Source organism: Python bivittatus, unplaced genomic scaffold, assembly GCF_059951505.1.
Source record: "Python bivittatus isolate LINGU-HERP-01145 unplaced genomic scaffold, Pbiv_v1 ctg000200_np1212, whole genome shotgun sequence".
In the NCBI taxonomy this organism is placed as follows: Eukaryota; Metazoa; Chordata; class Lepidosauria; order Squamata; family Pythonidae; genus Python; species Python bivittatus.
In genome coordinates this window covers 4,867,568-4,880,881 of record NW_028277040.1, presented here as the reverse complement: position 1 = coordinate 4,880,881, position 13,314 = coordinate 4,867,568, and the positions used below count along the sequence as shown (strand labels likewise).

General features: G+C 40.2%; 2 protein-coding genes across 2 annotated transcripts; one reads left to right on the top strand and one right to left on the bottom strand.

The window, feature by feature from the left end:
- Nucleotides 1-282: 282 nt before the first annotated feature.
- Nucleotides 283-693, top strand: FAM237A (family with sequence similarity 237 member A). The gene has a single exon (XM_025170451.1). It carries the CDS (start codon nucleotides 283-285, stop codon nucleotides 691-693), a length of 411 nt encoding a protein of 136 aa, XP_025026219.1.
- A 3,465-nt stretch (nucleotides 694-4,158) lies between these two features.
- Nucleotides 4,159-12,889, bottom strand: DYTN (dystrotelin). The gene is made up of 3 exons (XM_088135822.1): nucleotides 12,683-12,889; nucleotides 8,575-9,019; nucleotides 4,159-4,301 (listed from the first exon to the last, which is right to left on the bottom strand). Exons 1-3 carry the CDS (start codon nucleotides 12,887-12,889, stop codon nucleotides 4,159-4,161), a joined length of 795 nt encoding a protein of 264 aa, XP_087991948.1.
- Between the last annotated feature and the right edge of the window lie 425 nt (nucleotides 12,890-13,314).

Genomic DNA, 13,314 nt, shown 5'->3' with positions numbered 1-13,314 from the left:
TAATCTGAAGTCAGTCCATTTATCTTACACTGACAGTAGTTCAACACAGCTTTATTTGGAGATGCCTGAGACTGAATTTGAGACATTCTTCATGAAAAACATGTGTTCTACCAATGATTAATAGCCCCTATCTGTGATAGATATAAGTAGTATCCTTCCTTCCTTCCTTCCTTCCTTCCTTCCTTCCTTCCTTCCTTCCTTCCTTCCTTCCTTCCTTCCTTCCTTCCTTCCTTCCTCTCTCTCTCTCTCTCTCTCTCTCTCTCTCTAGGTTCTAGAAAGCCAATGGAATCCAGCATCCAGATAAAGATGCACTACAACACGAGATTAATCCATTCACTTTTCATCATGAGCTTCTTTTATGTGACCCCTTTCTTCTGCCATAACCAGCTCAATCCCCTGGCTCTTGGGCGAGCTGATCCTCAGTGTTGGGAATCCTCATCAGCCCTCTTACTGGAAATGAGGAAGCCATATGTTTCTGACTCTGTCAGTGGCTTTTGGGATGTATTGGTGTTTCTGAAAACATCGGAGGACTTAAAGCATGGGGCTCTCTTCTGGAACCTGGCACAGCTTTTCTGGGATATCTATGTAGATTGTGTACTTTCCAGAACCCATGGCTTGGGGAAAAGGCAACTGGCTGGAGCCCAGCATCAGATTACAGCTTTCCCATCTTGGATCACAAGGCGTAAGCAATGATATTATTATGTATACATCATGCACAGATAGCCTAGGAAGATTTTAGCAGCAGTTTATCAAACACTGTCAGAACATAGTGCAGCAAAAATAGTTGTGACTGAGGGCTTTTTGTACATTCCCTTTTTTTCAGCATGGGGCCTGCTGCATCCTGCCTTTTTCTTATTGTCACATTTCAGGTTAATTTCAGAGTCTTCCGTGTCCAAGCCCTTTCTCATATTCATGTTGCTTCCGTTTGCTCATATAGAGGGTCATTGCCAGAATAAGAAGAATTATGTTGCAAACTGCTTCCATGTGGCCCTTGAGCCTTATCTTTTTGTATCCCCAGAGCACCCTTGGAGTGGTAGGGGCCAAACCCTTTGGCCCTTTTAGGTGTGCGATAGCTTTGGGAGGTTTAATAGAGCTTTAAGACACCGATTTCACCCTTTTTTTTTTAAAAAAGGAACTTTTCTAATGTTTAGAATGTATAAAACCTCAACACACCTGACAAGAAGGGGTGGGGGGAAACCGGTGGAAAACTTTGGCTCTCCCTAGTCCTGTGAGATGACGATGTCACTGGCCAAAACTTCTCCAGTCTTTGGGAGGCCAAAATACAATACAGTGCACCATAAAGCAATACTGGGCAGTACATTGTAGTGCAATGCAAAGCAATGTCATACAATGAATCTCCTCATTGCAGTAAAGCTGCCCACCTCAGCCTAGATGAAGCGCTACTAAAATGGCATGGAAGGGTCTTCTTCTGTGGCTGGCTGTGAGGCTTGCAGGGTAATTTGGACGTAACAAGAAAGATCAAGGGTTTCCCCACTTAATATAAACAAGTAACATTCTGAAATCAAATGGAGCTTATTTAGGTAGCTGGGATCGACACCACAGCAGCTCCCACTTTCTCCAGGTTACTTGCCTGGATTGCATCTGAGCTTGCAGTCCTAGATTTTTGCAAAGCAAAGGTTCTTTCTCTGAATTTGATGGTAAGAGTGTGTCCCCTAGCTAATACTTTTCCCAGAGGAGTATTCCTCTGAGACTTCTGTCACTGCTACAAAATCCAAGGGCTGGGGGCCATTGCAGGAAAGTGCATATGTTGTAGTCATTCTGCACCACTAAAGATCACATCAAGAGGATCCATGTTCCAGCTCTGCATTTCCAGTGATTCTGACTTTGAAGCAAACTTAATTGGTGTTAAGACTACAGATGCATATGGTTGAGTTGCAGGTTACACTGAAACTAGTATGATCCAAATAATATCAGTCTTCATAGCTTTTGGGGCAAATTAGTTGAGACTTATGGCAGTAATAGTTTAATTTATTTCAGTCAAACAGCAGGCTGTGCAGCGAAATCAATATGTAAAAGTAAGATTAAAAACTGTCCAAGTCAATGATACCATCTATCAATAAACAATAATATTGGTTAGACATGTTGTAATCAGAATACATGCAGTACAGCCATTATAGATAAATACTCTCCTAATGATCTCAGGGTGCTGGTCTGATATGGCAAAAGGTGTGAATATAAGCCTCCTCTGAAAAATTTCACAAAGTACCTTATGGAAAGGAAATAAGCTATAGAATGAATTGCAGCTTATAGCTCTTCAGTCTATCTAAGTTGCATTTCCATTGTGTAAAGGGTTTATTTTGTTATGTGGACAGTTGGGTGGGAATGAGCATACTAAGCAGAGTCAGGTACAAAAAGCAGTTTAAGTATTGTTTTGGATTCCTGTTAAGTGATCAATTACACGATGATAACATTTAATTCCTCTTTTATATTTCTCTGATACCAAACTGAAAGTTGTTGTGCATGGTGTGAGTTTGCATGCAAGGAACAAGAGGTTTTATGCATATGAAATTCCAGCTGCACACACAAACTGATCACATAATCATGGTGATTTAGGCTTGCCATTGTCTTGATTAATCGGCTCTTCTAAATAACTGTCATATCAAATGAAGAATATTTTGAGATTTTAAGATGATATTAAATTGAAAATAATATTTTCCAGGCCTACCAGAAAATATGTTCATAATTGCCTTTCCCCCCAACATATAGGCATATTTTCACAAATGACTGCTGTACAGAAGAAGAAAGAACTTAATCAAGACTCAGAAAGCACCCACGCTCACAAGTTTCAATCTGCGTTGTTCGGAAGAATTACCAGACACTTGAGAATGAAGAAGAGACAAATCTAGAGTTGACATCCAATTTTTTCATGTTTTCTTTTAGGTTTTTCCCCCTTTTAATTGCATTTAAGTAATTTCTTATGTAAAGAATGTTTGTCCACCAGTATTAACTGCTTGTCCACCAGTAAGCATTCACTGTTAATTAGGGGGTGGAATGGTTTCCAACTATCTCTCATTTCATTACTTTCAGAAAAGCTGAGTTGCCACTCACTTTTGCTGAATTATCTTTTTGGTTTATTTTCAATTGGAAGTCAGTAGACAAAGATGGCTGAATTTTGCTTGTTTTAAAAATTTCTAGTTCTAGAGCTCAGGAATTCTAAAGGCATAATATATACGCAACTGATCATTGTTTTGATTCTGCCTGTGTAAGGCCTATGAGACAGATGATGATGGAGAAGGTAATATACCCTGATTCTATAACATTATCATCTTATCTTTGGTAAAACTAAAATAATCAAGCCATTGGACCATTTTCTTCAATCAATATTAACATGCATGTTGATCTCCCAAAATATTTATTTGTATGATAGCATGCCCAATGCTGGGGCTCTTCCCTTTAAAGTGAATTGTTTGAGACAAGCACTCAACAAACCCATCATAAAACTGGATTAGCTTCTGTGATGTAAATGGTGAGTTTTGCTGGAACTGTGTTAGTGCCTCATTTAAAGCATGAATAAATCTGCTTTGTTCCTTGTTTCACATTTTGTTTTACACTGAATACTTGGATTCAAACAAGATCCAAATGCATTCTAATGTTATGATGAGTTCCCATCTTTCATTTCTATAGATCAGCTAGAATATTATAAGTACTAAGTTTCATGTTCTTAATATACATGCTTTTTAAAAATGTTATGGGCAATAGAATATTTATTTGATCTGAAGTGAAACCGGAGTATGAATACTCAGAGAAAAAGTAGAAGAAAGAACAGTAGAATGTAAAACTTCATACCAATTTCAATGTACAGGCATCTAAAAAGATGGCCATAACATACGTGGTTCATTGGAAGGATCGATAATGAAGCTCAAGCTCAGATACTTTGGTCACCTAATGCGAAGAGAGATCTCTTTGGAGAAGACCCTGATGCTGGGAAAGATTGAAGGCAAAAGGAGAAGAGGACGGCAGAGGATGAGATGGTTAGATAGCATCACTGAAGCAATGAGCATGAAACTGAGCAAACTCAGGGAGGCAGTGAAGGATAGGAAGGCCTGGCGCAATATGGTTCATGGGGTCACGAAGAGTCGGGCACGACTTAACAACTAAACAACAAACAACAACAACAACATACGTGGTTATCTTCTTTTAACTTGGAAGATCAGACAGTATGGAAAGGCCATTGCCAGAAATTTCAGTTTTCCTGGTGGGTGAGGCTACTTGAGTAATGAGATCAGAAAAAGACTTGCAAAGATGCTCAGCACTGAGCAGCAACCCTTCAGAGGGATCACCTGAAAGAAGAAAAACAGAAATAGTCTGTGGAATCAATATAGGTTTGAACTTACAAATGTTCTACAAACTTGGCTCATGGAAAGCAAAATATTTTCAGTCCAGTAAAAAGGCAGTTAAATGCAAGATTGTGGTCAAAGTCATTTGATACAAATTGGAAAGCTCCTCAAACATAAAAGATTACTAAATGCAAGAAAACAAGCTTCTGGACACCATTGCCTTTGTGTCAGAACCTGCATCACCCTACTATTGTTGTTTTACATTGTATTGCATTCGATGGGAGTTGGATCGATTTGTTTCTGCCAATTGTAACTAAGGGGGGGGGGTTGCAGTTAAAGGTTGTAATAGGAGTAGTAACGAGTGGTGGGACGGTGCTTAACCATATATGGGCAATTTAGACTGGCCTGATTGCCCGCAAGGCAGCTGGGGCCCAAAGAGCCAGGAAGGAGCTCAGGTAGGAGGGGAAGGAAGGAGAGAGGTCAACACCAGGTGAAGAGGAATCGAGACCCAGGCAATAAGGGGAGGGGGGATAAATAGAGGGAAGTTTACCCAAGGCTTTAGTTTTAGCAATGTTCTGTTTGCAAGCTATATGTACCACTTAATAAAGAAGTATTTTTCTGAACCAAGCCTGGTTGCGTGAGGATGCTTCTGAATTGGGTTTTGGACATTGTGGACCTGACATTTTGTGTGTTATGTGTGTGCATTGAGAAAACAGGTAAGATCATTTCCATACTTCTTCAAAATGTCATTCACTAGGGCCTTTCTAACATAACATTTAATTTGCTAGGGCCACTAAGGGCATCTTTACAGCTATGATGTGATAAAGCAGGCCTAAAATTCTCTGCACTTTGGCCCAATTATAATTGGCTGGACTTCGAAGGGAGAACCCATCATAGGGAATTGATGATAGAGAGGAATCCATGTTTGCTCCTTATCTATCATGTTGCAGTTAGTCCTTATAGTTTCAGTGATTTTAAACTTTCAGCAGGTTCCAATCCAACCAACTCCTGCTTTTCCAGTCTTCTTTAACTCTTCAGCAATCAACAGCAGTACGTATCTGCTGAGTATGTTTATGTCATATTGGTCATGGGAGGGGCAGGGAAGGATCCTATTTAATTTTCCTAAGTTGAACTTCGGCAAATTTGGGGTGTCCATAAGCCTTCTAATATCATCTCTTATGTGTGGCACTTGCACTAGTTTGAGCCCTTAAAAATCTAAACCCAGAGAATGAGTTTGCCATTGGTCTATAGCAAGAGACGTGCAAACTTTCCATTCTTTTTTATGTGCAGCCCCTCCTGCCCTCAGTTCATGCCACCGGCTTTCAGTGGGAAAACACTAAAATAGATATACGATGCCTCTGGTAATTCCAGCTTTGAACATTTCAGAGACATCACTGCATTACCGCCATACCCACTGCAGTCCTTGGAGGCTTAAAGTGTAAGGTTTGCCCCGTTCGACAGAGAAACTCCCCTGACACGTGTGGTTCACAAAAGAGGTTTACTCATGCGTAACGTAGCAGTCACAAGCAAAGCCAGGACTGGCTTGGTACATTTACATTACTCCTTTATAGTTGTCTCAATCCCCCCGCGGGCCCCGTTGCTAGGTTACATATTACAAATTAGATTGCAGATTGCCCCCTGTAATCCCCCCCTTCCACTGGAATGGCAGGTTCAGCCCAGTTCTCTTGTTTCTTTGATTGTTGCATGGTCGTGGCCTTCTGTTGCCTTCGTTGGGGCTTCTGTCGCGCGCCCAGCCGGGAGCATCCCCTCGCGCGCTGATCTCTTCCTCAATTCCGCGGCTCTCTCCTTTGTCTATAGCGCCTGCGGCCCTCTGGCTTAACACAACGCATCCGCTCCAGATTAGTGAAGTGGCGCCAGGGGGCCCATTCATTAGCTTGCGGTTTCGCCTTTCCTCTTTCTGCGCTGGCGCTCGAGCGGTGAAATTGACTAAAGCGCGGCTGGGCAAGTTCCTGAACCTGACATAAAGTACTTTGACAAAAGGACAGTCCACCTTTGATACATAGGATCGTACTATAACCAATATGACTTAGGACATACAATTATTTTGCAAAGTGGTTCTGTGCCCAACGTTCCCAGTATTCCACCAACACAACTAAATTCTGCCAGCAGGATGCATCGTGCACCTGAGAGAGTCAGTTAGGCCAACTAGCTCAACTTGCATTATCCTTGCACAATGCTGGCTTTTCTCCTTAGGAACTGGGGTGAGTAATAGAAACTAGAGAGCAGGGAATTATTGGGAGCTGATGAGGAAATTGTGGATGGGCTTTCTCCACTCCTGAGAACTGTTCTATAGGGATTCAGCAAAATTATTTAATTCTGGGGCATAACATTGAAAGCCTTCTGCACTCGAAATGACCCAGAGGTCTGCTCAGAGCACTTCCAGTAATAGTGGAACAACATTCACATACTTCCTATGAGATGTAACCAGCTGATTGAAGTCCTGCTACTTTTTTGGGTATTGCACATGTGACGTGTATGAAAACGGGAAGGGCTTCGACAGAATGGTTGCAGCCGTTACCGTGAAGAATTTGACCTCTCCCATGGACACCCTGCTTGGGCCCCAGGATCTCAAAGCAATGAAATGATTTACAGATATAATATAACGTAATAATAATTCAGATGTAGTATGAAGTTTACATAATTCTGCTGTTTAATCTTCCCATTTCTTTCATCATTTTGGTCTATTTTTTAGAAACGAGGGTCACATATCTACTCTAAAATATTGTTGATTTGCATAATGTCTTAGGAAATATCTCATAAAATAGATGGACAGATAATAGTATCATATCAATATTTCTTGAAGCAGTAGAATAATAGAAATCACAATAAACAATTGAACTCTAGAACAACATTTTTTAAAAAAAATTAGGCCCACAATAGAATGCCAGATTCAGAATACCATGCTAAATCAGGAGCTACACCCAGACTAAGTGAATTTATTTTAATATTTAAATGCAACAATGAGATGAGGATATCAAATGAAGCCCATTGTGGGTTCTCATATCTGTATAATGTTTAAATGAGAGTGTTTGTTCAAATCAGTGAACGGATCCATTTCCAGCTTGTGAACCATTTGATCAGCCACAGACACTTGTGCCTATGCTAATGAGCTGGTGCTTTAATCATACTTCAGACAACGGAGGCAAGTGGTGAAGATCATCAGAAGGACTGTGAACTTTCAGGATTGCTTTTAAAAATGAATGTGGGCACCAGGAAAAAGAATGAAATGCAGGCATAAGTTGGGAACCTTTGGGATAGGAGAAAGAACTCATGATGCCTCAAAGGCTTGTGAATATAATTGGTTACATACCCATGTAAGCTACAGCCTGCAACTTTTCCAAGAGCTCTGACTCATCCATCCTGAGACAGAATATATTGAGGGGTTTTTTTCTTTAAGCATTGTTCTGACTGTATCTGAGTTTTCAAAATTTGCGAAAATATATTGTTTTAAGCCATGTCTCCTTGTATGGTGAGGTTGCATTATGCTCTTACAAAAGGGTGCCAAACCCATATTTATACCGACTGAAAATACCCACTACAATAAATTTCACCATTGTGGACTACAGTGGTACCTCGGGTTACAAACGCCTCTGCTTACGAACTTTTCAGGTTGCAACCAGCTCCGGCCGCAAAAATTTACCTCGGTTTGCGAACTCTGCCTCAGGGTATGAACCGGATCCGCGGCCATTTTCCGCCTGTGCCACGTGGTCCGTGGCCATTTTTCCGCCCATGCCACGTGGTCTGCGGCCATTTTCCGCCCGTGCCACGTGGTCCGCGGCCGTTTTTCCGCCCTGCCGCACGGTCCGCGGCTGTTTTTCTGCCCGTGCCGCGTGGTCCGCGGCCATTTTCCACCTGTGCCACGTGGTCCGCGGCCGTTTTTCCGCCCTTGACGTGTGGTCTGCAGATGCCGGAACGGATTAACGGTAATTACATTGAACCTTATGGGAAGATTTGCTTCGGGTTGCGAACAAATCGGGTTGCGACCAGAGTCACGGAACGGATTAAATTCGTAACCCGAGGTACCACTGTACAAATATGCACATGTGTCTGACGGTTACTATGAAGATGCTGCGACTTGAATGCAGATCTTCCTTGCCTCTTTAATCCAACAATGTGGGGACTTTGTTGTGACCATACAGGGAAAAGCAGCTTATCTTTCCTCATTATGACTTCCTGATTCACAGAACTCTTTAGCACTGGCACTGAAAACTAGTAACCCCATGTCAAATCCCAGCAACGCTGAGATTTTTTTTACCTGGTTGCACTTGGAGATCTAGTGTTTCTTTCAACGTTCTCATTAACTGTTGCAGCTCCTCCGTCTTCTCTATCCCCTTCTCCCTAAGGCGTACATCAATACAATGGGAGCGTCTTTTCTTAATCCCTTTGCTGAAGTGGTTCCTGTTAATTTCATGCTTTAGATTTCCAGAGTTGCTTGTTAAAGGTACAATTCCCTCCATCAGGGTTTCATTATGTATAACTTCAGGGTAGATGTTTGGGGAGAAATCTGACTTCATTGTGATCTCTGATGATCCTGTATTCTTGGGGAGGAGATCAGCCTGTGGCTCTATCAGCCATTTTCTTTCAACACAAGATGAGGGCAAATTTGAAAATCCCACAGGGTTGAGCTCTAATGATGGGCAGCCAGCTCGATTCTGAACATTCCTTTTCTTCAAGCTTTTTTGGTGACATGTAGTGATATTCTAAACACATGATAAATGAATGAAATGTGAAATTAAAATTGAAATGTTTTTTTAAAGCTTCATGCATATGCATATGTAAACACACATCTTCAAACAAGGATTCAGTTAAAGAAACAATATGAGAAGTTTCACAATGGTTGCTGGTTCCCACCGACTCTTAGTCCTCAGTTCTTTGTATGAAGATTTGGCCAGTACTCAAATTATTAAGGGTTTAAGTCATTTCTGGCCCAATGCTCTGTACAGAACATTGTCAAGCATGGTACCTACATGCTAGTAAAAGCCAAAATATGCAACCCCCCCCCCAAAAAAAACCTAAGGAACTAGGAGTGATTATTGATTATTGATCCAATTATTAATCAGATAATAATTTGACCAGGCATTGACACATATTAATGAACATTAAAACATTTTTTAAATTGAAGAAAATGATTGATCATTAGTTGTCAATGCTTATTTTGGGATTCAGAGCCATATGTACATTTTTGCTCCTTCACAATCATCTTTTTCCATAAGAGGTTGAACAGGTCCTTCAGTAGGAATTTTCAGGGTTTGAATTAATCAGGTAGCACCATTTCCAACTAACACATTTCATTAAAAAGCATATGCTTTCATGAAATGCAGCTCACTTCATCAGATGCTACAAGAATTAAAACCAAATGAAAGGATTAAGCTTACTGAGACACAGAATGCTAAGCAACAAAAAGGGTGTCCAGTCAACTATTTGACATTATGGATAATTGCCATACTGTAACATTCAAACTATGATTGAATGATGGCCTTTTGAGCAAAACAGCTCCCGCTCAAAAGATTCAAATTTGCCTCTCTTCCTGCCCACCCCCATTCCAGCAGCCAACAAGAGGGAGCTTATCAAATGACTATATATGTACGCAGTGTTCTCAGCTGCGCTGATAGCATTTCTTTAAAAAAACCATGTCCTTCTGTGAGCTGTTTTTTAGCTGTAGCTAAATTATTTGTGACTGGATTCCACAAACCAATTTGTGCATATTAATGCTGAGAGGAAAACTTTCCTCAGAAAGGAACCAGATTCTAGGATGGGGAAAGTATAAACCTTTTGCATCCTTTCATTTAGAATTTTATGAGAATACTTTGCAGAACATTGAAGAAAAAGGAAGGGAGTATAAATTTATTGCCCGAGGATTAATAGTTGACACTTTTTAAAAGTGTCACTATGATTGACATTATTGTCAGTTTGCCTACTGACCCTTTGATGTTAAAATCATTTCACGTTTCCCTGTAATGTTTTACCTCTAAATAAGCATATCATTTAAGTTGGTTTTGCTTTCACACAAAAAGCAATCATAACTGGCACCCAGATAAGGGTGGTCCATCCTCTCCTCTACAAACAAAAAGAGATATGATCCCCAAAATGTAAACTCACTCAAAAGGATCATTAGTCCCAAACTTCCTTACTTACCTACTTTATCCCTTTTGGCAGAGGGTTCCAAGGTCTCATCAACAACCTATTTTTGAAATTTCCTTTGATGAGCTGTGCAACCTGGCAGGGAAGTGTTTGCCTATGTTACTGAACGTGACGAGAAGGTCTCAAGTCTTCCTTGAACTCAGCAAATTACTTAACATTTCTTTGCATCCTGTTCTGAACCTCACTTTATTTCATTGTCTACTTTTGCTCACTAGGCTGGCAATTTTTGCATGCCTTTTTACCAGGGGTGTCCACAGGGCATGGCAGAAAGGTCAGTCAAAACCCTGCCTGTTTTCTCCATGTGCCTTGCATGAGCAATGCACATAAAAATGGGTGAAGCTTCAATTGCACCATTACAGCTGCCATCTTGACTTTTTTGGCCATATCTTGTGGATACCCCTGAAAGCTATAATTTATGGGATAATTTGTGAAATAAATCACCTGTTATTATTTTGGATGGGCTTTTGATTCTGGACCATAGAAACTGATAGGACTTTCTTTTTTCTTTTTTTCTTTTTCTTACCCTGAAGAAATGATTGCATATAACTTTCTGTCTTAATCCTCTGACTCTGTCTTGCTTTCAGAAAGGAAAGTCCAGTTCCATTATACATCATTCCTAATTTTCTATGTCATTTAATTGTTTAAATGACATAGAATTTAGTTTCTTATATTCTTTTAAAATGTATAATAAAGAAATGAAAATAATAATTGTTATATACAGTTATTCCAGCCTTAGTAAACAATCTTACTATGTTGTTAAAAAAATGGAGGTGATTAGAAGCCAATGTATTCGTAGATGATTCTTTAGGTATTTAAGTAAGAAATGTATATTCTAATTTAGACATAAAATGATGGATGGCTTATGCAGTCAATATACCATATACCTAGTTGTCTATAATTAATGTTGGAGTTGGGCAGCCAATAAATTTAAATAAATAAATAAAAATAAAAAATAAAATGTGAATGAAAAGATATATTAAAAATTCAAAAACGTTATTTTAAAAGTTGGAACCCATAAGCAGTAGACCCAATTTTTTAATAAAATTAATACATCATGCAAATCTGGCAAATTAACATAAGAGTTAATTCATACGCATTTTGTATCACAAATTGGTTGAAAAGTGAGATTTATAAATGCTTATTATTTAAAAATGACTTTGTCATAGGGGCAGAAAGACTAGCACTTAGCAGATGATACAAGAATGGCTGGCAAGGGCCCTTTCCACTGATCCACAGCTGGTCTCTTAGCCTTCTAGGCAGCACCCAAATCTTTGAACTGTAGCATTTCAGAGAGCACTGGGTGGGAGAAATGCTCCTTCTACAAAGGAAGACAGACACAGAAAACTAACATATCAGGGAGAAGATAGACTAAAATCCCCCTAAAGCTATCTTGCTGTACGCAGAGGTGGATTTCTTTATTCATTGGAAGGTGTGAGAGCATTCTGACTTGCAAGCCCAGGTGAGGTAGAATTTCAACAGGAGGGTTGCCATCTGAGAAAGATCTAATCTTGGGAGAACAGCCACATTCTTCCTCACATATGCATTCCTGAGAATGACATGTCGCTCAAGAACTCAAAGCATGTGTCTTTTACAACTTGCCACCGTGTATTAAAACAGCATATTCATTGAGTTCCAAATATGTTATTGCATTTGTGAGGAAAATACATCTTTGGGTGAAGAAAGTACGTTTTTAGAGGTTTCAGATGAATGGGATCGTCTTAATAAAATTGAAACATAAAAGAATGTGGAGCAGCCTTGAAGCTGGTATGAACCAGGCTGGTTGTAAAAACCTTATCACAAACTTCCCCATAGCAACCAAGGCATCTGTCTTGAAGGAGGATGTGTCCTTCCTGGCATTTGGCACCTTGAGCTGATTGTTTCTTCTTCTCAGTATGGCTATTGTTTTCCTTGTAGATAGTAGATAAGCAGAGGAGCAGAAAGTAACTCGAGATCTACTACTTACTTACTTGTGTATGCCTGCATCATCATATGCATGTGTTCATATGCATTGTTTTTTCCTTCCCCTTTCTGAAATGTATAAATATCAGAGTATTTCTTTTGTTCGCAGGAGTGTCTCCCACTAACCCTTGGTGGGGTCCCCTCCAGTGCACACAGTCCAATAAAAACTGCAGTTGGCCTTGATGATCTGCTTTCAGTCCTGCGTTTTGATTCCACACATTGAATGTTACTGACAGTCAAAGGATATGTTAACTTATTCATACCTGAATGTCCAATCTCATTTTCTGAACTTCCATCTTGAGATTCTCCTGTCTTGTTATTAACTCATGACAATTCATTTCTAGGATACGGTTTCTGTCCCTCATTTGCTGAAACTCAGACATGAGATTCTTCTGGCTTGTTTCTAGCTCATGCCACTTGGTTTCTAGTACAGAGTTTTTGGCTTCTTGAGCAGAGTGAAACAATTGCATTTTGTCCTTCCATTTGTTGAGCTGTTTCCTGAGGTACCTGCAGGATATAAAAATGATATCACGGCATTACTAAATTCAGGAAGTGCAGGGAGTCTATGAGGTTCAAACATTCCACTAAAGAACCAGATTTACTCATTGTCGTTTCAGTAAGCAGAATCTTGAGAATGGGCTTTGTATAAAAATTCTTCAGAAGCCTCAAGCCGCTCATCATCTGCATTTAACTATGGTACAAGGACTCCCTGACAGCCTCTGCTTTTTCATTGTGTATGTCCTCATGATGCCCAGCCCATACCTAAGGCAATTGCTGGGGGTAGTGTAGTGCTCACCTCTTTAGCCTGACACAGGTTTGGCTATGGATACAATCTGATGTGCTTCACCAGCTATTCTGTTGGTGGCTTAGTCAGTTGACCCTCCCTGCCTCCCAG